The sequence below is a fragment of the Arvicanthis niloticus genome, chromosome 6 (assembly GCF_011762505.2).
Source record: "Arvicanthis niloticus isolate mArvNil1 chromosome 6, mArvNil1.pat.X, whole genome shotgun sequence".
In the NCBI taxonomy this organism is placed as follows: domain Eukaryota; kingdom Metazoa; phylum Chordata; class Mammalia; order Rodentia; family Muridae; genus Arvicanthis; species Arvicanthis niloticus.
This window is the reverse complement of record NC_047663.1, coordinates 48246675-48271751: the sequence shown is the minus strand read 5'-3', so window position 1 is coordinate 48271751 and position 25077 is coordinate 48246675. Positions and strand designations below refer to the sequence as shown.

Here is a 25077-nt window from a genome sequence, read left to right as displayed (position 1 = left end):
CAAAGAAAGGCAGACCCAGGGTTAATGTGGGTCTCTGTAGGCAGGGTTTTCGAGACAGCTCTTGGGTGCACAAGAGTTCATAGCCCTGGCGTAAACCAGAGCTTCCACCTCTAACAGAAAACCAACAGGTGTTTACCTAAAACAGGGCCGGATTCCCCAATCACTGTAACACTGTGACAGGGGCGTCATATAGGGCTCACGTTCATGGCACTGCTCAGGCATGGCTACGACAGACTGTCTTGCCCCTGTTCCTTTCCCTTTCATTTTAAATGTGCACCCTCACCCCTGTGTGCTGCATAGTAAGCGTCTCACCCTTAAGCTGGGAGAAGCTTGGTTTTCAACTTGGAGCTAGAAGTTGAATGTGGGCTGCTTCTCGACTCCTGGTTTGGTGAGATTGGGATCAGCCCAAGGAAGAGGCAAAGACTTAACCATCAGGATTCCTTTACTCTTGGGTTTGCAGCCGGCTTACCCACAGGGCAATCATGGACATCAGAGAGAGCGAGGCGTGGGATGTATACATTATCTGTACTTTGCTTGGGGTTTGGGGCATCTTAGGATGCTTGCTTGCTTCATCAGGAGGGTTCTTTAGATTTGGTTCCAGGAGTAGGATCGCCTAGTGTGATCAGCCCCCTGGGCCTTACTGTGGAGTCTAGGACCGTGTGTATCATGTGAGCAGTAGCCCCGAGCCTTCCAGAGAGATGGCAGAGTGCTAGAGATACTCTCAATCAAATCCTGGTTTCCTCCAGATCACCGTGTGCCATCTGGGAAATAACACAACCTCCTCGGGCTCCAGCTTCTCCATCAGAGAAAGATTTACCTCTTAGAGATGTGAGAATCAAGTGAATTTTGGTGAATGTTTGTGTTATACATAGCATGTGCTCAAACATGCTGGTCAATCTTATTCTCATTTGCTTCCTGTGCCTGTCTGGGAGCACTTTCTGCTGTTGTGACCCAGGATCAGACAGCTCAGGTGCTCCTGAGAGCAGACCAGCAGGGAAGCAGCTATGCTCTGCCAGTCAGGCTGGGACTGGTCAGGCCTTGTCTTTTTTTTTTTTTTTTTTTTTTTTCTTCCTGTGGCTCTGAACATTAGTCCACATCGAAGATTCATGGGCCCGGCCTGGCCTTGTGCTCTGAACTTTTTTTCAGTTCAGTGCAGTCTGAACTTTCCCTTGAAAACGCAGGACTCAAGAGACTTCTCCCATCTCTGTCAGTGGCTGCTTTCCAGAATTGCAGTCACAGCTGGAATGTTCATTTCCCTAACCAACTGTGAACTGAGGAGGAAGAGAGCCTATGTCTGATGGCTTTTATTTCTTTCACAGAGTCCAACACTACCTTTCCTTTTCTAAAATATATGTTTTAAAATTTCTTCTTTGAGACTGTTATATGTGAATACAGTATGTTTGATCATATGCACTGTCTTAACGCTCTTAGTCTCAAGCTACCCCATACCATCCCTCTCTTCCTCCTCTTCCTCCTCTTCCTCTCCTCCTTTTTCCTCCTCTTCCTCCTCTTCCTCTTCCTCTTCCTCCTCCTCCTCTCCTTCTCCTTCTTTTTCTTCCTCCTCCTCTTCTTCCTCCTCTCCTCCTCTTCCTCCTCCTTCTTCTTCATCTTCTTCTTCTATGAAACCAGTGTAGACCTATGTGCATGGGTATAGGATCACCCATTGGAGTACAGGCAACCTGCTGGGACTACACTTGTGAAGAAAATTGACTTTTCCCCTTTCAGCAGCCAACAACTACCAATAACTCACGGCCCTCTCCCATCCACTAGAGTGTGGATTCGACTGATCTCAGACAGGAAACCACAGCTGCTGTGAGTCCCCCAATGCAGCCGTCCCATCATGTCCAGAAGACATTGTTTCACAGTGGTCTGCATGGACCTCTGGCTCTTCTTCCATGCTATTCCTTGAGCCTTAGTGGGAAGGGACACATCGCAGCTTTCTTTAGGCAGAGTTTCTGCTGGGCAGAGGTTACAGGGCATGGAAGGAAGCAAGCAGGTAGACAGAGATAGTTAGACTACAAGATGGACTGTGCTAAAAAGGTTATCAGGATGGATAGGCAGGGGCTTGGCCACTCTGAAGGTTCAGGAGTGATGGGGCTTTGCTGAGGTAGGAATACTCATATTGGCCCCTGAGGGGAGGTGGCATTTGAGAGGTGGGAAGATTTTTGGAAGGGAAGAGGAGAACTCACTCCAGGTGGAGGCAGGATGGGAGGAAAAGCCTCTGATCCAGGAGAGACCTGGGCAGCAGGAAGCAGGATGGCCAACAGGTGGAGGGAAAGCATGGGAGATGGGGGAGGAAAAGGTGTCAGCTCCCTCTCAAGTGGAGTGGACACACCTGAGCAGCCAGCTCAGCTCTAGAGGTTCAGGTCTAGAACACCTGCCAGCCCCACAGCAAATGATGTGGCAAAGAATAGACTGGGATGCTTGAGATACGCTAACTTCACAAAAGTGACCCAAGGCACACTATGTGCTGCACACACATCAATTCCCTCCTGACACAGTGGTTGCTGTTGCTGCAGCTGTGTAGAAGGGCAAAGTTGGGTAGTATGTGTGGCCGCTGGCACCCAGGACAGAAGTTTATGCAGCACAGATGGGGTCATCCTTCATCAGTCATCAGTCTTGACACTGAGTTCCTCCATAATGCTTCTCTCTGATATGGGGATGCAGGAAGAGCAGGCCAGGCAGATGAGCACTCCAGACCTTGCTGGCTCTGAGTTGGGGAGCCCGGTCACTGTGGCCACAGGGCCTGCTTGCTGATCACTGCAGTTTTGTTTCCCCAGGGATGCTGAAGTGGGAGGCACAGCCCTGAAAACTTTAGTTCCGAAGGGCACTGCTAATTGGACTTTCAAGGTGTCCTGCTTCACGGGGTGGGGCTTGATGAGGAGAGTGCGGAGGGCATGAGAATCTGTGGTCCCCAAGATGGGCACAGACCTCATTTTTGTGGCTACCTGCAGGTTGAAAATTGGGCCACAGAGGATCTGGGAAGGATGGAGAAATGGGCTAGCTTAGACTCAGAGGAATCTGAGCCCTCACCCCAAGAGAACTCCTGCCTGGACCCTCCAGACAGAGACCCTAACTCCAAGCCGCCTCCAGCCAAGCCCCACGTCTTCACTACTAGGAGTCGCACACGGCTTTTTGGGAAGGGTGACTCAGAGGAGGCCTGTCCCATGGACTGCCCCTATGAGGAAGGTGGGCTGGCCTCCTGCCCTATCATCACTGTCAGCTCTGTTGTCACTATCCAGAGGCCTGGGGATGGACCTGCCTGTGTCAGGTAAGTCTGGAGGCCCTTCCCTTTGAAGACTCAAGTGGCAATCCCAGACTTGTCTGGTAACAACAAAAAGGGCTCTTGCTCCTTGGTTAAATGTCACAGATCTGGGGCGTTGGGGAACCTTCAGAGGTGGTCTGGCCCACACTCTTGTGATCTCGCTGGACACACAGTCACAGATGCTGGGGTGGGTGTACATGCTGATCCCAGCTGCCAGCACATGCTAAGTACCCAGGCCCCGTGCTCACCAGTCCCAAATACTTCAGCTTCACGGTCAAGGTTAGGATCGTGTGGACCAAGAAGACAAACAGCACAGGCGAGGAGTCTACCAGCATTCCTGCCTCCTCTGAGACAGGGCAGGGAGTCATTCAGAATGGCTTCTGGGTAGTGTGAAGATGCCTTTTCATTTCAGAAGGGCTAAGCCGACCATGCCTAGCCCCTCTAGACTCCTGTCTCCTGAGCCCCAGAAGAAAGGCAGGTGGGCTGGGTGGAAGATGAGGTGACAGTAGCAGCAAAATCTTTCTCCATATTGTCTACAGATAGGTCAGGGGCAGGATGGGACACGAGTATCCCAGGGTCCTCATTACAGTTACATGTATTTCCTAAACTGGCTGGTTTGCCTTGGGGCTTAGCCATACTCGGGAGAGCTCGGCCTGAGATGAGGGTGTGACTTATTTCTCAGGCAGTCATCCCAGGACTCTGTCTCCACCGGCGTTGAGAAGCCCCCAAGGCTCTATGATCGCAGGAGCATCTTTGACGCTGTGGCTCAGAGTAACTGCCAAGAACTGGAGAGCCTGCTGTCCTTCCTGCAGAAGAGCAAGAAGCGCCTGACTGACAGCGAGTTCAAAGGTGGCCCGTGAGGACTGGCTTCCCCGGGGGCCTTTTCTAATCTTGACCTGGTTTTGACCCTCTCTCTGCCCTTCAGACCCAGAGACAGGAAAGACCTGTCTGCTAAAAGCCATGCTCAATCTGCACAATGGGCAGAATGAAACCATCGCTCTGCTCCTGGACATCGCCCGGAAGACAGACAGCCTGAAGCAGTTTGTCAATGCCAGCTACACAGACAGCTACTACAAGGGTGAGGTGGGGGGTGGCCTGGTACAGCTACAGAACCTCTCCACCCTGGGGGGACTGCCCTAATCCCTGTCACTGTGTTGCTGTCTCCTGGTTCTGATCCCTGCCCCTTCTCATCTTCAGTCTCCTCCTGTGGCCCTGGAATCTCTGCTGCCCTCCTGCTGACTTGGTGGTTCCTATCCCTTGCTGTCACATCTGCCTTCCTGTCTCTCCTTCTCTCCCTCCCTCCCTCTTTCCCTCCCTCCCTCCTTCCTTTCTTCCTCCTTCCCTTCCTCCTTTCTTCCTCCTTCCCTCTGCCCCCTTCCCTCTGCAGCTTGGTATTTTCTGTTCTGTTTTGTTGCTGCTTCAAGATTTCCCTGGCCTAATTTATAGACCCTGGCTTCTCACAGTGAGAGGTTGTGCAGACATTTTCTGGGTGCTTCTTCCAGAAGCAGTTGTTACCTGCCCAGGGCCCTTCCCTGGGCACATCTCTTTGGGCCCCCACAGGACTGTAACCACAAGGCCAACAGTGCGCTTCCCTCTGTAGGCCAGACAGCACTGCACATTGCCATCGAAAGGCGGAACATGGCACTGGTGACCCTCTTGGTGGAGAATGGAGCAGATGTCCAGGCTGCCGCTAACGGCGACTTCTTCAAGAAAACCAAAGGGAGGCCTGGCTTCTACTTTGGTAGGGAGGCCATGTAGTAGATGTGAGGGAGCTAGAGGCCCGGTCATTCAGGGACTAGCCTCATTTGTGGGGCTCCACTGGGGATCCTGTGTTGGCTGCAGGTGAGCTGCCTCTGTCCCTGGCTGCGTGCACCAACCAGCTGGCCATTGTGAAGTTCCTGCTGCGGAACTCCTGGCAGCCAGCAGACATCAGTGCCCGGGACTCGGTGGGCAACACGGTGTTGCACGCTCTGGTGGAGGTAGCAGATAACACAGCCGACAACACAAAGTTTGTGACAAACATGTACAATGAGATCCTGATTCTGGGGGCCAAACTCCATCCCATGCTGAAGCTAGAAGAACTCACCAACAAGAAGGGACTCACACCACTGGCTCTGGCTGCTAGCAGTGGGAAGATCGGGGTAGGTTGGGGCTTTGGCCTGGCTGTGGATACCAGGCAGGGATGGTGGCTGGATAGAGGGTTGTGTGTGCAGGACTCTAAGTCTACCAGCTAATGAGGCTGTTAATGTGAGCCAGAGGAGCTGCGAGCAGAAACCGTGAAGGTCAACACAGTGTTTTCTAATTTCCAACTTTGTCACAGGGACTCAAGATGTGTGTGTGTGTATGTGTGTGTAGCTAGGTTGAGAGAAAAAGGAGACTGTTGGTGCTTTACCAGGGTGACCAAGATTTTTGGAATGACAGGGAAGGTCCTAAGGGAGAAGCTTGGAGTATACCAGACCCTAGACAAATCAATATCCTACAGATGATATCAGCAGGACAGGCTGATGATGTGTTTGGGCTGCTTGAATTGGAGGGGAGGGGCTTTCTCAGTAGTGGAGATACTGGGAAACTGTCCCTGTCCATTTAAGCCCTGTAGGAGCCTACCTATGGCTTTCACTGTATTTCTTCAATTTTACTTTTCTGTCTCCCTCCACCTTACCCCCTCCCCCCTCTGTGTGTGTGTGTGTGTGTGTGTGTGTGTATTTCATGCTGTAGTCCAGGCTGACTGGAATTTACTGGCCTCGTCTCAAAGTTGCAGCAATCCTCCTGTCCCAGCCTTCTGAATACTGGGATTACAGGCATGAACCGCCATGACTGGCTTATTCCTTAGATTTTGATTATTTCTTTCTGGTTTGCAGTTTTCTAGAAAACTCCATTGTCCTTCACAGAAGGACTGTAAATCTGGGGGCCCTGGAGTAATGCATCTGATGTGGGTGTGGCTGAGGTCAGAGGCTGCTCTGTGGATCTTGATAGTGGAGAAGCTGCTGGGGCTCAGCCTAGGTGTCTGAGTGATGGAGCTGGGAGCTGAGCGCATTTATCATAAGAGCTCAGAGCCTGCCTGGGGAAGCCATCCATGGCCTGGGCTGGCCTGATAGGGATCTCCTATCTGCCACAGGTCTTGGCCTACATTCTCCAGAGGGAGATCCATGAACCAGAGTGCCGGCACCTGTCCAGGAAGTTCACTGAATGGGCCTATGGGCCTGTGCACTCCTCCCTCTATGACCTGTCCTGCATTGACACCTGTGAGAAGAACTCAGTTCTGGAGGTGATTGCCTACAGCAGCAGTGAGACCCCTGTGAGTGCTTAGGGCCAGGACAATGTGTACTCAGCCCGACCCTGCCCTTGCTCCATCTGGCCTCACATGAAAACCTGCTGCCAGGAGCCCAGGTCCTGTAGACCTAGTTCACCTCCTTTCTCTTGTGTTTTCCTTAACAAATGAATGACAGCTGTTAGCTCATAAACGTGAGAACATCTCAGAAGTACAGAGATAAGGACAGCTCTCTTTTATGCCATGTACAAAGTTTCATGGAGTCTTTTTATTTGTGTAAGCAGGATCACGCTGTACACACTATAGGATAAGCAGGCAACTGCTTTCACTCACTGACGTGTGTTGTAGTTCGCTTTACAGTAGCATGCAGGCATCTGTCTCATTTAAAAGCTGTCACCCAGGACAGTCACGCCATCTGCAGTTGCTCATCACACTGCAGGCCACTGACACAAGCCTGAGGATTTTCCTGTGAAAGATACGTGAAACTGCAATCTTCAAATCAAAAAGCACACTCAACATATTTCTTCTTGTTTTTTTGAGACAGGGGCTTGCTCCGTAGCCCAGGCTAGCCTTGGACTCCTGATCCTCCTCACTCTAAAGTGTTAAGACTATAAGCCATGGGCCACCACACCCGGCAGTGAGGAGAAACAGCGTTATGCATTTACTGGCCGTTTGTACTTCTTTGGTGGGTCTCCAAAGGTTTACAGGACTGTGTGCTGGCTTCTCCTGATTTATAGACACTCTCGGCTGCCGAATGAACCAGTCTTTTCTCTATTGCTTGTGCTACAGTGTAGTTTTTCTCCCTGTCTTTTGCCTTTTAATTTATATACAGCATCCTTTACTTATAAAAGGGTTTCATTCTGATAGGGCCAAGCTGCTTGATGGTTTTTTTTTTTTTTTTTTTTTTTTTCTCTCTCATGGCTTCTGGGCTGGTGTCATGCTCTGATCTTCACAGAGTCCAGTACCTAGCAGCCTTTCTGCATTCCCTTTTCACTCATTGGAAGATGTTTCATTTTGTCTGCTCTATTTAGAGTTTACTTCTTACACTTACTGAGTAGTCTATAAGGCCACTTCACCTGTCCTCTCTTTCTAAAGTCATGCTCCAAGCTCCTGAAGTGGACTTGGGAGCTGAAGTCTCTGTCAGAGGCAGGGAGGGGCTGCCATAGTGCCTCACTGAATGAAGTTGTATTTATAGGACCAGAGTCCAAGGAAGGTGAGGCCTGTCCTATTTTGCCCTGTCAGCCCCACCTAGGCTGCCATGTTGAATCTGGCCTCTGAGTTCTTAAAGGGCTGGTCTGAATAGAGAATGGCCTCATCACAGACTGAGGAATTTAACCTGGAGGAGACAAAGCTCAGGGGCAGCCATCAATAATTCATGTCCCAAATGCTTTCTGGTGGGCTGTTCGGCTTGAGCTGATATACTGGTGGAAGGCAGAGATGACCAATTTACTCCAAATAATAGATCATCCCTGTAGTTAACATCTCTTTAGAGGCCCTTGAGGGAGTGAGGAGCTTCCCATCCCCCAAAGTGTATGAGGACTCACACAAAAGTGTATCTATGGTAGAGCTTAAGTATGAGAGAGAGGCTAGAAGAAGCTACCTATACCTGTACCTGTACCTGTACCTGTACCTGTACCTGTACCTCTGTTATACATTCTCAGTCCCATGAGCCTTCAAGTCTTTGAATATGAGACTTTTGTCTAAAGGCTATTTTAAATGACAGTATTTGGCACCATCCCCCTGCTCCAAGGCCAGGCCTTTTAGGTTCCTTCACATGTCATGTATAGGTACTTGCCTTCTCTGCCTGACCCAGGGCTGCAAACACAAGAAATGAAGAATGTAAAGGCAACTCCGACTTCCTAAGAGTCATTTTGTCTGGGCGTGAAGTGAGCCACTTGTTTGAAATAATGAGATTAGATTGTTGGTAAATACTGAAGTCCTTAAGTGAGCCCTTAGGGTAGTGGTTCTCAACCTTCTTAACTGTAGTTAGGTGCTAGGACCAGTTAATATAGTTCCTCATGGTGTGGTGACCCCCTAACCCCCACATACATTATTTTCATCACCACTAAATAACTGTACTTTTGCTACCGTTAAGAATTGCAATGTAGATATCTGTGCTTTCTGAGAGTTTAGGCAACCCCTGTGAAAGGGTTGTTCGACCCCCAGGTTGAGATCCACTGATTTAGGGCCTGCCCAGTTTCTTACCAGTCAGTGTACTCATGGAGACACTGAAGCTATGAGCGTGATCAGTCAGGAACAGAGCAGGGCCCAACCCAAGGCCTTGGCTGTACAATACCTCAGACCTTGGTGACTCTTGGTTGCTTGGCATGCAGAGGAGGATATTCTTCCTTGACTGTGTGGGCTACGTAGGAGTGAGGAGTGCCACAGACTGGTGTGGCTATCCGGGTAGGTGCTGGTGCAGGAGTGAGCCTTACTTCTCTCTCCTCCCGTAGAACCGCCATGACATGCTTCTCGTGGAGCCCTTGAACCGACTCCTACAGGACAAGTGGGACAGATTTGTCAAGCGGATCTTCTACTTCAACTTCTTCGTCTACTGCTTGTATATGATCATCTTCACCACAGCTGCCTACTATCGGCCCGTGGAAGGCTTGGTGCGGCCAGGAACACAGGCCCTGTTTGGGGGTTGGGGTTGGGCGAGCAGCTGGGCACCATAGGCTGTGGGAAGAATGGGATTTTCAACACACCAGGTCTGTAAGAGCACCTCCATCTACCCTGTCACCCACTGCCATCCACTCAAAGCCCTGGGCAGGGATGTTGCTTGGGGGAATGGCACAGCACTGGAAGGATGCTCTCATACCTAGAGACTCAGGGAGGCAAGTCTTACAAAGGGACCCTCTTACAGATGTCCCATGAGAACTCTCTGTGCTTCTCTCCTTAAAATTATTATTGTTGTTGTATGTGTGTATGATGATTGTGTGTGTGTGCACACATGGATATCGGAGAAAAAAAACAACCATTGGGAGTCATCTCTGTCCTTTCCCAATGGGTTCTGGGGACCAAAATCAGTTCTCAGACTTGCACAGAGCAGGCTTCTTCCTGTGGAGTCATCTTGCTAGGCCTGTTTCTCTCTTTTAATGGAGGCTTGTCTCCTAGGCAGGAGCCAAGTCTTACTGATGAGGCTTGGTACCTGGTGGCACCTGGTGAATGTTTGTTGACTGGATGAATGAATGAGTCGCCAACTCCTCTGTGCCTTACAGCCCCCCTATAAGCTGAATAACACCGTTGGGGACTATTTCCGAGTCACTGGAGAGATACTGTCTGTGTCAGGAGGAGTCTACTTCTTCTTCCGAGGGGTAAGCATCCCTTCACAAGTTGTGGGCTTCTGTTGCTGACAAATGCTGAGAGAACAGGGACTGAGAGCTTAGTAGGTGAAGCTGACAACCGGCAGGTGTTCATGGCAGGGTTTGGGGGACCACCCAGTGTATTCCCAAGGGCACATGGTGATCAAGCAACATGGATGGGCAGCTCTCCACCACTAAGTGTCATGGCTGTTCTTGTGGGAAGGGTCTTTTCTTTGACTGCTTGGCTGGGAAGCTCCAGGGGCCCTTCTACCTAGCTCTCCATACCAAGCACCAGTCTAACAGTGAAATGTGGTTGCATCTGGCTTTTGTCTCATGAGTGCTGGCCCCTCCTGCTCATGCAGCAAGCACTTTTCTGACTGGATTCTCCTCAGGAACCAGGGCCTTTTCTTTGAATGTGAGGATTCCTTTTAGAATTTTATGCCAACTTCTCTGTAAAAACTAGAGCTTAGGGAATACATGGTTTATGATTTTTAGTTTCACTTTTTTTGAGTAAAACTTAGGGCAAGGGTGAGAACGCAGGTCCATGAAAAGAGAGTTGAATGCAGAATTTGAAATCATTATTTAAAAAAAATTATTTATTTATTTTTTAATCTTTTTTGTTTTTGTTTTGTTTTGTTTTGTTCTGTTTTCGAGACAGGGTTTCTCTGTGTAGCCCTGGCTGTCCTGGAACTCACTCTATAGACCAGGCTGGCCTCAAACTCAGAAATCTGCCTGCCTCTGCCTCCCAAGTGCTGGGATTAAAGGCATGCACCACCACTGCCCGGCTATTTTTTAATCTTTTAACAAATATTTATTTTATTTATATGAGTACACTGTAGTTGTCTTCAGACACACCAGAAGAGGGCATCAGATCCCATTACAGATGGTTGTGAGCTACCATGTGGCTGCTGGGAATTGAACTCAAGACCTCTGGAAGAGCAGCCAGTGCTCTTAACTGCTGAGCCATCTCTCTAGCCCTGTTTTTTGTTTTTGTTTGTTTGTTTGTTTTTGACATGAGGTTTCCCTGTGTAACCTAGTCTGCTTGAATTCTTGATCCTCTTGCCTTAACTTTTCTAGTGTTAGGATGACAGGTGTGCACCACCACAGTTGGTTATATCAGTGTGATTTTAACCTCTAAACTTCCTGGGTTAAGTCATCATGTTTTTTTTGTGACTTTTTAATCTTAGTTACTTTTCCACTGCTGTGATAAGATGCCATGAGCAAAGAGGCTTACAGAAAAAAAAAGAATATATTTGGCCTTAAGGTTTCAGAGGGTTAGAATCGGTGATGGAGGAAGGGAAGTTGCAGGGAGCAGGTGGCTGGAGCAGCAGTGGAGAACCCACATTTTGAATGACAAACTGGAGGCAGAGAGAGAGAGAGAGAGAGAGAGAGAGAGAGAGAGAGAGAGAGAGAGAGAGAGAGGAGGGAAAAATAAAAGGAGAGAGAGGGGGCAAAGAGGAGAGAGAGAAAGGAAGAGAGGCAAGAGAGGAAAGAAAGAGGAGGGGGAGAGAAGAGAGAGAGAGAACGAGAGTGAGAGAGCACTGAGGATGGTGATGGGAGAAATTTTTGAAACATCAAAGCCTGTCCCCAGTGGCACACGTCCTTCAACAAGGTCACACCTCTTAATCCTTCCCAAACAGTCCCACCAATTTGGGGATGAAATATTCAAATACATACGAATCTTTGGGAACGTTCTCATTCAACCACCACGCTTACTTTTATGGAAGTTCTATCAGTTACTGGATGGTCTTCATGGAAACACTGTCTTTTCACAGTTGTAACTTCCATTATCTCAGAAAGTCTAAAGCCCCAGCAGCAGGTGGGCACCTCTTAGCAAACAGAGGTTAAACTGGGGCGAGTGCATGTAGGTATTTTGGAGAGGATTTCAAAGCCATCAAAGGTTGATTTGGCAAGTTAGTTCAGTTGTGGCTGAATAAAGGGATTTTTGTTATGATGTTATGCTCAATATAGAACAGGATGGTGGAGGTGGGAGAGCAAACTAGAAGAAAGGAAATTTCTCACCCTGCCCTGGGATCACAACAGCTGATAGGATTTTGGTGACCCTTTCTTTCCTCAATTGCCTTCGAGATACTTTTAATTGCAGTCTAGGTTTTTAACACTCTTCTTGAGTCACATAGCGTCACCCACCCCATTAGCCCGCCTTACCGCTGCTGCTACATTCTTCATGCTCCTTGCTGGAACCCATTCCAGTGTTCCAATATTGTGACACTTTGAAAGCATGCCGGGAACTCACCATTCAGACACATCTAACACTTCCCAGAAACTTACTTCATCTGTTTATTTGCAGATTCAATATTTCCTGCAGAGGCGACCATCCCTCAAGAGTTTGTTTGTGGACAGCTACAGTGAGATACTTTTGTAAGTGATGTTTTATGCTCTGTTTGACCTCCTGAGGTTAGTTCTCCCTCATTCTCTCACCTATGCTTGAGCAGGCACATAGTAGGGCCTCAGTAAAGCACGTTGAAGCAATGGAGGGAGACACTAATAATATTCACCAGACAAATCAATATCAGCTATTGTTTGCTCTGCCAGATAAGTCAGGTGCTGGGGTTGGCAGACTGTGTCGCAGGTGACAGGATTCACAGTTGGAGTTATTTTGTCCACAGTGTGTGCATGGCCCCTGCCATTCACTGGGTTTATACTGGGAGACAGAGGTGAAGTATACACAGGTTTTTCTTTCAAGAATTTCCAGTCTGTAAGGCAGTTTTTTTTTTTTTTTTTTATCTCAGCTTTATGGACATCTTGGACTATATACTTCAGTGGGTGGGAAAGGGATTGTCTTGTGCACTGAGTAGTTAGCAGCATCCATGGCCTCTCCCTGCTAGGTACCAGCAGGTTATCCCTCATCTTCTTGTCTTGCTGATGTGGGTGGGGGCAGCAGCTGTGGTGGCATGTGCTCTTAAAGGCACATGTGTTGCAGAGAGTCTCTGCTCATAAAATAAACTAGAACCTGTAAAACCCATCCTGCACAGAGGCTTCCAACCATGGGGCTTCTGGATCTTCACTTAAACTTTCTTCTTTTTCCCCCCGCTCCATCCTGAGGCATCTCTTTCTCTGTCAGGTGTGACTAAGGAGTTGGTTTCTAGTGCTATTGTGACTAGTTTGTCCCTAGGATTCATAAACCCCATGTTCCCACTCTGATCTTCAGAGACCTTTATTTTAGTTCCAAAGGGCAGGCTCAACCTGTAGGGTCTGCAGCAACTGGCTGTCACAATACTGATTTGCCTAAGAGAAGAAATGTTCCCCTACATAGCATTATCCCAGTAGACTCAAGATTCCATTTCTAAAAGGTATAGCCACATTGTAGTGATATTAACACACCACATACACACATGCACACACATGCATGGTTATGCGCACACACACATGCAATTGTACATATTAATATAGAACATATAATTTCTATTCTATCAAAATAAAGGTATGTAGCTTTTATTTTACCAAAACTATTCATTCATATTGATACAAATCACAAGAGTGCAAAAATGTTTATAGGCTGAACCAGTTTTTTGCCCCCAACCCTTCCCATTCTCTGAAACCTTTCCTCAGGCTCTTTCTTCTGATGGCTACTGCTGCCATAGACGAGGCTTTCACATCCTTTTCCCCTTGCACTTTCAGTCCTGGGGTGACAGTTGCATGCCACCATACCCTGTTTCCTGTTTTCTCTTTCTGATTGGGGTTTTCCCCACCCTGATCCTTCTCACACTGGTGAGATGCTTCTCTCTGCTGCCAGCTTTGGAATTCTCCTGCCTCTTGTCTCTCTCAGATCTTCTTTCTTGGCCTGTGCAGGGAACAGGCCAAGAAAGTCTTCAGTATTTTCAGTGAGGCAGCCCGGGGGTGGGGTGGGGGGGTGGGGGAAGCGCTGACTCTGCACGGGGCCATGTACTTAAGCACTCATGATCAGTAAGTTGGGGTGTTCAATACATTTCTCACTTATATTTTTGATATACAATGGATTTTGTGCAGGGCATGACTATTATAAATCAAGGAACATCTGTACTGTATTTACATTGTGCTTCTAAGAATAAGATTTTTGCCTCCCAACATGCCAGACATTTTGTTCCTTGTGCCTGTAGAGAGAGACGGTGTAGGCTAAAGGAATCAGGCAGCCCAGCCCCAGCCTGTGAATGGCTACATTCTCTCTCAATTCTTGCAGCCTCAGGGCCTTTTGTTCTTGGCTTCCCCTAAGCTGGTCTCCTTTGCCTCCGCCCTAGCTTTGTACAGTCGCTGTTCATGCTGGTGTCTGTGGTACTGTACTTCAGCCAACGCAAGGAGTATGTGGCTTCCATGGTGTTCTCCCTGGCCCTGGGCTGGACCAACATGCTCTACTACACCAGAGGATTCCAGCAGATGGGCATCTATGCTGTCATGATTGAGAAGGTAGGTTCCCAAGTGTGTTTTCTACAGAGCCCTGTTTGCCCCACAGATGTGAGGTACTGTCCTCCTCACTCTGTTCAGCCTCTCTGTATCTTCCGGGGGACCATTGGTTTAGTTCTTAGTCTATTTATTCCCCAAGAATCAAGCAACTTGGCACTGACCCTGACATGGAGGTTTTCTTCAAACTTCTTGCCTCTGCATCCCAAACTGCTGTCTCCCAACCTGAACAAAAGCCATGGAGAGGTGTGAGTGATTCCTTCATGATGCCTGAGCTGAGAACTATAGAATCCAGCCCGTTGAAGATTCCTGTCCCATGGTCTCTGGCTACCCCAGGCTGTTACAGCCTGAGTCATTCCTTGTATTCTTCCCAGGGCCGGGCTTGTCTTTCACGAGCCTGCTCTTTCCTGCAGATGATCCTCAGAGACCTGTGTCGGTTTATGTTCGTCTACCTCGTGTTCTTGTTTGGATTTTCCACAGGTAACAGACTGAGTCAAGGCTGGTGGGCAGGCATGTCTGTTGTTCATTTGACTTCCCCAGGGCTCTGGAGGGCCAGGGGAGGAGGAGCTAGGTGGGGAAGACAGGCGCATGCGCGCGTGCCTGCAGGCGGCAGAGTGGATAAACAGAACACACATCGACACGAGCCTGAGAACTTGGAAGTGTAATTTATGAGACATTCTCAGTCATTTTAGAGATACCGTGCTACTTGCCTGCCATATAGCTATATTTTTCTCAGTTTTAATCCAAATTATTTTTAACACTATTTCAGACTCACAAGAAAGTTTTAAGAGTTGTAAGAATGACTTCTCTCTTAACGAGATTCCCCAAATTTTATCATTTTAAAATCTGTCTCTTTGTCTATTCCTTCTCTCGGTCTTTTTGTCTCTTTTTTCTTCCCTTCCCTATCCCTCTTCTCCCTTTTCCTCTCTTCCTTTCTTTTTTCCTTGTGCTGGAGATTGAACCCAGGGTCTAATTCGTGCCAGACAAATGCCCACTGAGTTACAGCGCCAGCCTTTAAGCGATTCCCTGACCCCACCATTCTGCGCATCTTTAGTCTCTGGCATTTTATCATAAGGAAGGGCGTTTCTCCCTTTCTGAAACTGAATTTTTCAATGCAAAAATGGCAAAAAAAAAAAAAAAAAAAAAAAAAGAGGTTCTTTTTGCTCTGTGTAGATCCACACAGTCACTTGGTACTTTGAAACAGATCTGGCCCTTGGGAGCCCCTTACAGCTGATCCTCGGCCCCTCACATGGTCACTTGGTACTTTGAAACAGATCTGGCCCTTGGGAGCCCCTCTGACTGATCCACCCCCTGCTGTGAGCACATGCCTGTGCCTCAGTGCTTGTCTGATTTCTGCAGTTGGATGGTTGCTGAGGCATGCCTGTCTCTGCTCCCATCCTGCAGTTTATTTTTATCCCTCCTGCCTAAGAGGGAGGAGTATCCATGACTAGGGGGAGGGACCTGATAGGTATGGATTGTGGCACTTGATCTGAAGTTATGTGTATCCGTACAATAAGGGATTGGGCTCAGGGAGTTCTCGGATACTGGTGCACAGTATGAACAGGACTCGGCTGCCTAGCAGTTCTCCAGCTCTGTCCTACACTTCCAAAGAAGAATGTTCTCAGGGGCCACTCTGCTGTGAACTGCTTGACACCCATGGTTCTAGAGTGGACCTCTAAAAAGACATGGTGTGGCTGGCAGTGCGAGCCAGGCCTGTTTTGTAAGGTTGATCAGGTTGCGTGTTGCACAAAGGCCTCGATGTGTGCATGGTCTACATAGCTTTGCATATTTCTTCAAACACTTTGTCTACTAGATCATGATAACACTCTTTGAACAAAGCAGAGTTTTATTACAGTTTTATGCTAGTCTGGGGTGGGGATGTGCTGCATGGCTGAGTGGCTTTCCTGCTGCAGGGTGCTGGGGTGGGAGAGGTATGTATCAGGGGGTCTGGGGGCTTGGTTTTCATTCACCCCTTTCTCTTGTGACCTGTAGCCGTAGTGACACTGATTGAGGATGGAAAGAATAGCTCACCACGCAAGTGTTGCGGATCTACCTGCAGGCCAGGTAACTCTTACAACAGCCTGTATTCCACATGTCTGGAGCTGTTCAAGTTTACCATCGGCATGGGCGACTTGGAGTTCACCGAGAACTATGACTTCAAGGCTGTCTTCATCATCCTGCTACTGTCCTACGTGATTCTCACCTACATCCTCCTGCTCAACATGCTCATTGCCCTCATGGGTGAGACTGTCAACAAGATTGCACAAGAGAGCAAGAGCATCTGGAAGCTGCAGGTGGGCAGCAGAGTGGGGGTGAGGAGAGAGTGCAGCCCGGAAGCTGTTCCCTGTTCCTTCTGCTGTTACACAGGGGGTTGCATGATCCCCCATGGGATTGAGGAGGGGGCAGGGAGCCCAACAGGGCCCAGGGATCAATATTGTCAGCTCCCTCAGCACCCTTCCCATGGGCATCCCTGCTGTCCATCATCTACAAGTAGTAAGGTGAGTCTAGCTAGATGCTGTAACTAACAGACTGGGTGTATTTGGCCCAGTGCTGAGCAATCCCAGAGGGCAGTAGATGTAGGCTTAGCCCCATGGGTTGTCCATCATAGAGCATCTTGGTTTAAGTGAGCACTGGACACTAGACACACAGGTATTGCTCTCATGGAGTGGGCCCCAAGGGTTCTCTTTCTAAGCTGCATGATTCATATTTGCCTTCAGAATCCCCACCAACAAAGCATTGTTCTTACCCAGAAGCATTTGCTGAATGGTGGGCCCTGCTCTAAGTGCCTGTCTTACCTGACTTCATTTCACCTTTCACAATCTTCTGAAGGGAATTCTATCAGCATCTCATCTTTAGACAAAGCACTGAGGTCTAGAGATGTCATCTCTCTGTGTTTCAAGCCACATAGCTGCAAGGTAGCAGAGTCAGGGTTTAAACCCAACAGTCTGGACTCTGATCTCACTTAGTACTCCACATGGTCCCTTTGTGAGCTCCATCAACTCCTAAGGCTGCCTTCCTGGAATTAGCAGGCAGCTGCCAGGCACAGGAAGCTTTGGCTGGTCTTCTTCATGGAGCATGTGTCTGCCAGGCATTAGAAACAGACGTGCAGTAGGCTGTTCCAGGGGCTGAAAGAGATTCTAGAGAGGGTGATCCAGGCTGGTGGCCTGTTTCCTTTTCCACCAGCGAGCCATCACCATCCTGGATACAGAGAAGAGCTTCCTGAAGTGCATGAGGAAGGCCTTCCGCTCTGGCAAGCTGCTGCAGGTGGGGTTCACGCCTGATGGCAAGGATGACTACCGGTGGTGTTTCAGGTAAGGCTAAGCAGGAGTCAGAACTGAGACCTGGTCTCAGTCTTGGACATGTGGGACCCATCTGGAGCCAGATGAAGGTGTAGAGACCAGGGTCAGGGCTCCCGGGACTAGTCATAAAAATAGGGGACTCTCAAGGCCAGCACCAGGTCCAAGAGCCACCATAGGATTTAACTATGGGCACAGGACACCCATCTCAGATCTCAGGAGGTAGAACTTCCAACATTAAGCACTGAAAAACTTGAGGTGTTCAAAAATGACTACCTGGTGAACAGAGTCAAACCCAGGAATCCAATGTTTAAAATTCTTGGGCCTTGTGGTGTGGTGGGAAGTGAGGGGTGTCCATAAAACAAGCCCCGGCTGTCCCTCTGCCTGCTATTTCTTCATTCTAGCATGAAGGCTGTTCAGCCTTAGACAGCTGGCCTCTCAGATCCTGTCCCCTACCCCACAGGGTGGATGAGGTGAACTGGACTACCTGGAACACCAATGTGGGTATCATCAATGAGGACCCAGGCAACTGTGAGGGCGTCAAGCGCACCCTGAGCTTCTCCCTGCGGTCAGGCCGAGGTGAGGTGTAATGGATCGACCCCTGGCAGGGAGGGGCCTGACACTGGGAAAGAGGGCTCCCTGCTCCATCTTGACTTTCCTCACATCAGACCTCAGCTGCATAGCAGCAACAGACAAGAGTCCATGCTTAGTGACTGGTGTATGTTCTCAAACACATCTGTCTGCACGAGGAGTGTTGTCAGAGGCTTCTCAGATTCATTATTCATTTGATTTCAAGTTAACTGTTGGCTGTTGCATGCTCAGAAACCTTTTAATGTAGCCAACGTTTTCAAGAACCCCCCACATTCAGTTATGCGACCCCATATGGGGTCACAGTCCACATTTTGAGAACCTGGGTGTTATACTATGCAGTATTGATGCAGAACTCTTGGGGAGTTTATTCATTTTGTCCTTAATTATTTTTTTCTTTCTCAAATGTGATGTCTTTTGGTCTGCCTTCATAATCACTGACTCCTCTCTTTTTAGTAAGCTCCAAATTGCTCTTAATCCTATCTGGAGAATTTTGAACTTCAAATTTTAAGTCTTTTGGTTTTAGAGTTTCTTTGTTTTTTCTGTTGAAGTCTCCATTTCTTTGCTGAGAGGTCCTTTAGCCATTCCTTCGTTAGCAGCGTGTTTCCTCTGCTTCTTTGAACAAATTAATAAGTTACTTTGCACTTTCTGTTGGCTAAGGGGTGGACTGGCTCAGAGGTAGCACACTCAGCCTGGGAAGCACAAGGCCCTGGAGTCAGCAGTCCCTAGCGAATCCCAACATCTGAGCCATCTTGGCATTCATTTCTCTTAACTGCACTGTGTGTGTGTGTGTGTGTGTGTGTGTGTGTGTGTGTGTGTGTGTGACAAAGGACCATATTACCCTGGTTTTTCTTTTTGGTCCAATTATTTTCAGATTGTGTGCTAGGCATTGTGGATAAGATACTGTGGAACCTGGATTCAGTTACCTTCCCTCAAAGATACTTCAGTTATTAAGGAATCATCTTAAGTGTGTCCATGTGTGAGTGTAAGGGTATCTCCATATTCCATCTATACTCCCTTCTTGTACTCAAGCTGAAGTGTGTCCACCCCACTTCCAACCCCACTGCAGACATCTCTGCTAGGCCTCATGTACCCTCACCATCAGCAAGCAATGTCTAATTTTCAGCCAAAGACTTGTCGGTAACTATATCCGGCCAGTCCCCCAATGTTCTACTACCCTCTGTTTTACTGACTCTAGCTGTGTCAGCTGCTAGGATAGCTACTTTCTCTTTAGCTTAGGGTAAATTCCATGCTCTATGGGATGGCTGCTTACTATACTGTAGTTGGTAAGATTGTCTCTAAGCAGAGAGATAGGGTGTTCACAGGGATCCTCTTGTGAATGCCATGTCTCTTAGGGTTCATAGCTCACATCTGTCACCTCAGGCCTAAACACATCTGCTGAATGGAATTTGGCTCAGCTTATGGTTGTCATGAGCAGGACAGTCCAGTCCAAGACCTTCCATCACAGTTGGATATGGAGAGCTATCTCATCAAAGGCTCACTCGGGGGCTGGTGATGTAGCCAGTGGTGGTTGAGCCCTTGTTTAGCATGTGATCCCATCTCTAGTACAGAACAAAATAGGCTCACTTTTGGATATTGGTTTCCTGCTCTGGGGCTTTACTAATCTCACACAGGTCCCCAGCAGTTCTGTGACTTTCCTAGGAATGTAATTGGAAAGACTCCCCCTGGTCACGTTGTTATCACTCGCTCACTATCTTTCCTTCAATTTGTTAGGTGTGCGAACACTGTCAGATCTACTCAAAGCCAGCTTTGTGCGTGGTTTGAATGGCTTACCAAGATCTTCCTACTTACTTAACCACTGTTGGTTCAAACTTCTAGAGTCTGACACTGGACAGTTTATTTTAGATGTATTTAAGTACAGGATCTTTTGGGGTGGGGGGAGAGTTTCCTGGTGACAATTATTATAATATAGCTTAAGGTGTGGCCTCTTCCATAAGAATGGGTTTTATAGCATAAGTGCTTAGGGGAGAATCTGCTGTGGTCTAGGTCATCTTAGAGGCCACCAAGCTACAAAATACACGTGACATCTCCCTTAGGGATGGGTTATGTTGACTGAGAAACAGTGCTCAAGATAAAGGTCTATGGAGGAAGTATCTGGGATAAGGCTGGGCATTGGTGGTGCACACCTTTAATCCCAGCACTTGGGAGGCAGAGGGAGGTGCAATTTCTGAGTTCGAGGCCAGCCTGGTCTACAGAGTGAGTTCCAGGACAGCCAGGACTACACAGAGGAACCCTGTCTTGAAAAACAAAAAAAAAAAAAAAAAAAAAAAAAAGAATCTGGGATAAACATAATAGTCTGAGGGGAATTTGGGTGTGGCCTGACCCTACAAATAGCACAGGTCGCCAGGCTGTTACCAACACCCAGCCCAGACTTCTGGGTGTAAAACAGATATTTATGTTCTCTGCTGAGGAGACAGCCCTGAGTGTTTAACAATTCTGGTTTCACTGGAGCTCATCTGTGAGCACAAGGACTCATGGCTCTCTAGCCTGTACCTCTCAGTGAACTGCTGTCCAGTTAGAGTAGCCATGTGGAACAGAAGCGGGCGAGTATTAGACTTTACACTTTCACTAGTGAATGTAGGTACTTATTTCTTAGGGGGACATTCCTTTAGAATTTTGCTTTCTCACCTTTGTAACAGTAGAAACTCTAGGGATGATAGCCAGATAATTGAGATAATGGGGTCCCCCTTCTCACCAAGCTGCATGTGTTAGGAAGATGTGGGAGAATTCAGGGGAAAAAGGCCAGGGAAGGAAGGTGGAAACTGGAAGAACTAGGAAGTGTGTGGGGAGCCTTGGTGAACGGCTTCTCCACCCGTGTAATAAATCAAACTGAGCTGAATTTATAGTAAGACAGCAGGTTTATTGGGGTAGCTCTCAGGCAGGTTTGCTGACCTCACAGGAGGGGGATCAGTGGAATCACAAGGCTGGGCTGAGGTAGGGGCTTCTTAAAGGGGACTGGGAGGAGGTTTCAATGTGATGGTGGGGTACAAATAAGGTTATATTATAACCTTACTTTGTGAGCTTAGGGCCCTGTAGGTGGGTCTTGGATCCCGTGGTTACTTTGGGAATCCTGAACCAGGAGCTGGCTTTGTCCAGTGTTTTGTGTGGGCTTTTGAAAGCAACGGCGGCTCCTGATCAGAAGAGAAGGGTGGGGACCTCTTGGCCCAGGCCATCTTGCCTTTGTCCTGAACCCTCTGGCCTAATACTTGGTATTAATATGATGAATGGTGGGGGGAACTTCAGCTACCTCTGGAGACCCTGGAGCTGGTTAGGTCAACTGTTCCCGAACTGGGTGTCTCTACGTCCCAGCCAGTTAGTTGGGATCTCAACAGGCAGTGGTAACCGAGTCTTCCTTAAGAGCTCTCTGGGACTTTAGGTCATGTCAAAGTTCTTATTTGAAGCCCAGTGTCACCATGTTTCCCTTGGCATTTTCTTCTATGCCCTGGTGGGGTCTTGACCCTATGTCTTGATGTTTTTTGGCTGCTGTTCATCACTTTAGGACTGCCTAGTGTGGAGTTGTGTGGCAGAAATCTCTTCCCCCTCCCATTTGGGCAGAGAGGCACTGGAGCCTGAAGCGGGTATGCGATAGACTCATGAGGTAACTAGTTTACCAGGGCCTGGGGGAGGAAGAAAGTGTAAGCTATTACCTGGGTGGATGAGCTCAACTGTCAAAGAAGAGGAAACATCATGGATCTAAGAGCTTAGAGATTTTTCTTTTTATTGCGGACAGGGTCTCACTATGTAGCCCTGGCTGTCCTGGAACTCACTATGTAGACCAGACTGGCCTTGAATTTACATCTGTCTTAGCTTCTTGAGTGCTGGGATTAAAGGTGTGTGCCACTACACCTGGCTAAGATTTTTTTAAAAATATGTTTTAAAATGAAAATATAATAACATTATTGTCCTCTTCCCAACTTCTACCCATGTCCCTTCCTCTAACTTCTCTCTCTCTCTCTCTCTTTTTAAGATTTATTTATTTATTTTATGTATATGAGTACACTGTTGCTGTCTTCAGACACACCAGAAGAGGGTATCAGATCCCATTACAGATGGTTGTGAGCCACCATGTGGTTGCTAGAAATTGAACTCAGGACCTCTGGAAGAACAGTCAGTGCTCTTAACCTCTGAGCCATTTCTCCAGCCCCAACCTCTCTTTTTTATTTATACATATACACATACACACATATATATGTATATACACAAATATAACTTGCTGAGTCTGCTTATGATTTCAAAGCTAACTACTTTATACTAGATAACCAGTTAGGACTCTTGTCACTGGGAGAGGCTAATTCTCCCTCTCAGCAGTCATTAGTTGCCTGTAGTTCTTTGTCCAGTGGTGGGACTCTGTGAGATTTCCTGCTCTGCATTAGCCTGCCTGTTATTATTGTTTGGGTTTTATTTAGGCAGCCATTTCTAGGAGACAGTTTCAGAGCAGACTTCCTGGTCCTCTGGCTCTTACAGTCTTTACTTCTGTCTTAGTTAGGGTTTTATTGCTCTGAAGAGACAACACGACCAAGGCAACTCTTAGAAAGGCAAACATTTAATTTAGGGCTGGCTTACAGTTTCAGAGGTTCAGTCCATTATCATCATGCTGGGAAGCCTGGCAGCATGCAGGTAGACATGGTGCTGGAGGAACCATGATATAGCCAAGTTCTAAATCTTGATCTGAAGGCAGCAGAAGGGGACTGCATGCCACACTGGGTGTAGCTTGAGCAGATATGACCTTAAAGCCCACCTCCACAGAGACACAGTTCCTCTAACAAGGCCACACCTCCTAATAGGGCCACTCCTTATGGACCAAGCATTTAAATACATGAGTCTATGGGGGCCATTCCTATTCAAACCATCACAGCCCCCTCTTCCAAAATGCTCCCTGAGCTTTAGGTGTAGGTAGGTGTGTTGATGATGTATTCATTGGGGCTGGGCTCTCCTTGACCCATGGATCTCAGCATTGTATCCACTTGTGATTTGCAGTCATGGTCTCCGCTGTAAGGAGGAACTTCTTTGATTGAGCGGTGCTCAGCTCTCCTTTACCTGAAGACATGAAGCCTGCACACAAACTGTGCTTGTTTTGTTGCATCCAAGGTAGTAATGACGTGCTGCCTTTCAGTTTCAGGGAGGAACTGGAAGAACTTTACCCTGGTTCCCCTTCTGAGAGATGCAAGCACTCGAGATAGGCATACCACCCAGCCGGAAGAAGTTCAACTGAAGCATTATACTGAATCCCTTAAGCCAGAGGATGCTGAGGTCTTCAAGGATTCCATGGCCCCAGGGGAGAAATGAGGGACACCATGCAGGCGTCAGTGCTGGGTCTTTGGATGGCTCATTGCTCCTGTGGGGGAAGGGTCTGCTCAGGGGACATCAGAGCAGGGTTGATGTTGGCTGGGTCCACTCTGTGCCGGCCTAGGCATGTTCCTAGGACTTCACTGGGCCTGCTGTGGGAAAGTGGGAGGTGTGTGGGGAGCGAGATGTGTATCCAACCACAACCTTCAAACAATTGGGTTTCAACTCTTTACGGACTTTATTAAACAGAGTGGATGGCACATCTCTACTTGGATACATGTTAGACCCTGGTTTTATTTGATTTTTGGATGGCTGGGACTATGAGTAAATGGAGTCCAGGAAAACAACTTTAACTACTTGCTTTGATAGGAAATGCTGGACCATTTCTTCCCTATACTCTGTTGACTACCTTACTTGTCCTGAGAGATTTTAGAGGGTTTTGTCATTTGGCAGACCCAGAGAAGGTGGGAGTACACTGGGGTACACCAGTCTCACCCTCAATTCCACCAGAATCAGGTTGCTCTAGACATGACTTTCCCCTTTGATGTAAAATATCTATCCTCACACACACACACACAAAAAAACCAGTAGCTTCATTGCTGATTAAATAAAAATACAATCATACCCAAAGGACATGGCAGAAAAATTTCAATGATCTTTCATTTGTTGTAATCACAATCCCGCCTGATTCTGTGCAGTGCTAAATGTGCCTACCACTGTTAGTCTTGTAATTCATAAAATAAACTATGTATATGTCTGCAAATATGCTTTATAACAAGTATAAATTGGTGATAGTAATTGGGCTGGTGGTGGTTCTCTGTTCAGACTCTCTCTCTCTCTCTCTCTCTCTCTCTCTCTCTCTCTCTCTCTCTCTCTCTGATAAAACATTCATATCAAAAGCACCTTGGGGAGGAAAGGGTTTACTTAATCTTACCGGTTACACTCCATCATCAAGGGAAGCCCAGGCAGAGACTCAAAGGCAGGAGCTTGAAACAGAAGTCACAGAGGACTGAGTGCCGTTTAGTGGGCCTAATTTGACAGCTGTATTGTGCAGGGAACAGCTGTGGCAAGTCGAGGGAGAAGGGGGTCAATGTATTTATCAGACCAGAGCAGACACAAAGATTTATTAAAGAGGATACAGTGCAAAGAGATGGAGACAGTGAGACTATTATTATTATAATTATCTTTAATTTTTTTTACAGTCCAGTTATTATCTCCCCTCATCTGCCCTCCCACAGTTCCTCATCCCATTCCTTCCCCCCCTCCACCTGCCTCACCCCTCCACGTCTCCCCACTCCCTGGGGCCTCAAGTCTCTTGAGGATTAGGTGTCTCTTCTCTCCTGAGGCCAGAGCAGGCAGTCCTCTGCTGTATATGTGTTGGGGGCCTCGTACCAGCTAGTGTATGCTGCCTGGCTGGTGGCTCAGTGTCTGAGAGATTTTTAGACAGGGCCTCTCTATGTAACCCTGGCTGTCCTGGAACTCACTATGACGATCAGGCTGACCTCGAATGCACAGAGATCCACCTGCCTGCTAAATGCTGGGACTAAAGGTGTGCACTACCACTGCCCTGCTAACACTAAGTTCTAAGAGAGAAAAAAATCCCTCTGTTGAGGGAATGGGAGTTTTTTTTTTTTTTTTTTTTCTTTAACAGAAAGG

The 25077-nt window shown here is 47.9% G+C and overlaps 1 protein-coding gene across 1 annotated transcript; it reads left to right on the top strand.

The window, feature by feature from the left end:
* Positions 1-2987: 2987 nt before the first annotated feature.
* Positions 2988-24528, top strand: Trpv1 (transient receptor potential cation channel subfamily V member 1). The gene is made up of 15 exons (XM_034507143.2): positions 2988-3271; positions 3948-4114; positions 4191-4343; positions 4866-5006; positions 5108-5406; positions 6381-6560; positions 8987-9145; positions 9752-9847; positions 12144-12214; positions 14071-14236; positions 14644-14710; positions 16223-16524; positions 17414-17541; positions 17990-18105; positions 23249-24528. Exons 1-15 carry the CDS (start codon positions 2988-2990, stop codon positions 23419-23421), a joined length of 2502 nt encoding a protein of 833 aa, XP_034363034.1. The 3' UTR covers positions 23422-24528.
* Positions 24529-25077: the final 549 nt, after the last annotated feature.

Excerpts from the sequence above, each read along its gene's own strand:
- Trpv1 (XM_034507143.2), top strand. The coding sequence starts at position 2,988 with ATGGAGAAATGGGCTAGCTTAGACTCAGAGGAATCTGAGCCCTCACCC. Across the intron at positions 5,007-5,107 it reads GAGGCCTGGCTTCTACTTTG|GTGAGCTGCCTCTGTCCCTG; the intron begins GTAGGGAGGCCA and ends TGTTGGCTGCAG. Across the intron at positions 14,711-16,222 it reads CTTGTTTGGATTTTCCACAG|CCGTAGTGACACTGATTGAG; the intron begins GTAACAGACTGA and ends TGTGACCTGTAG.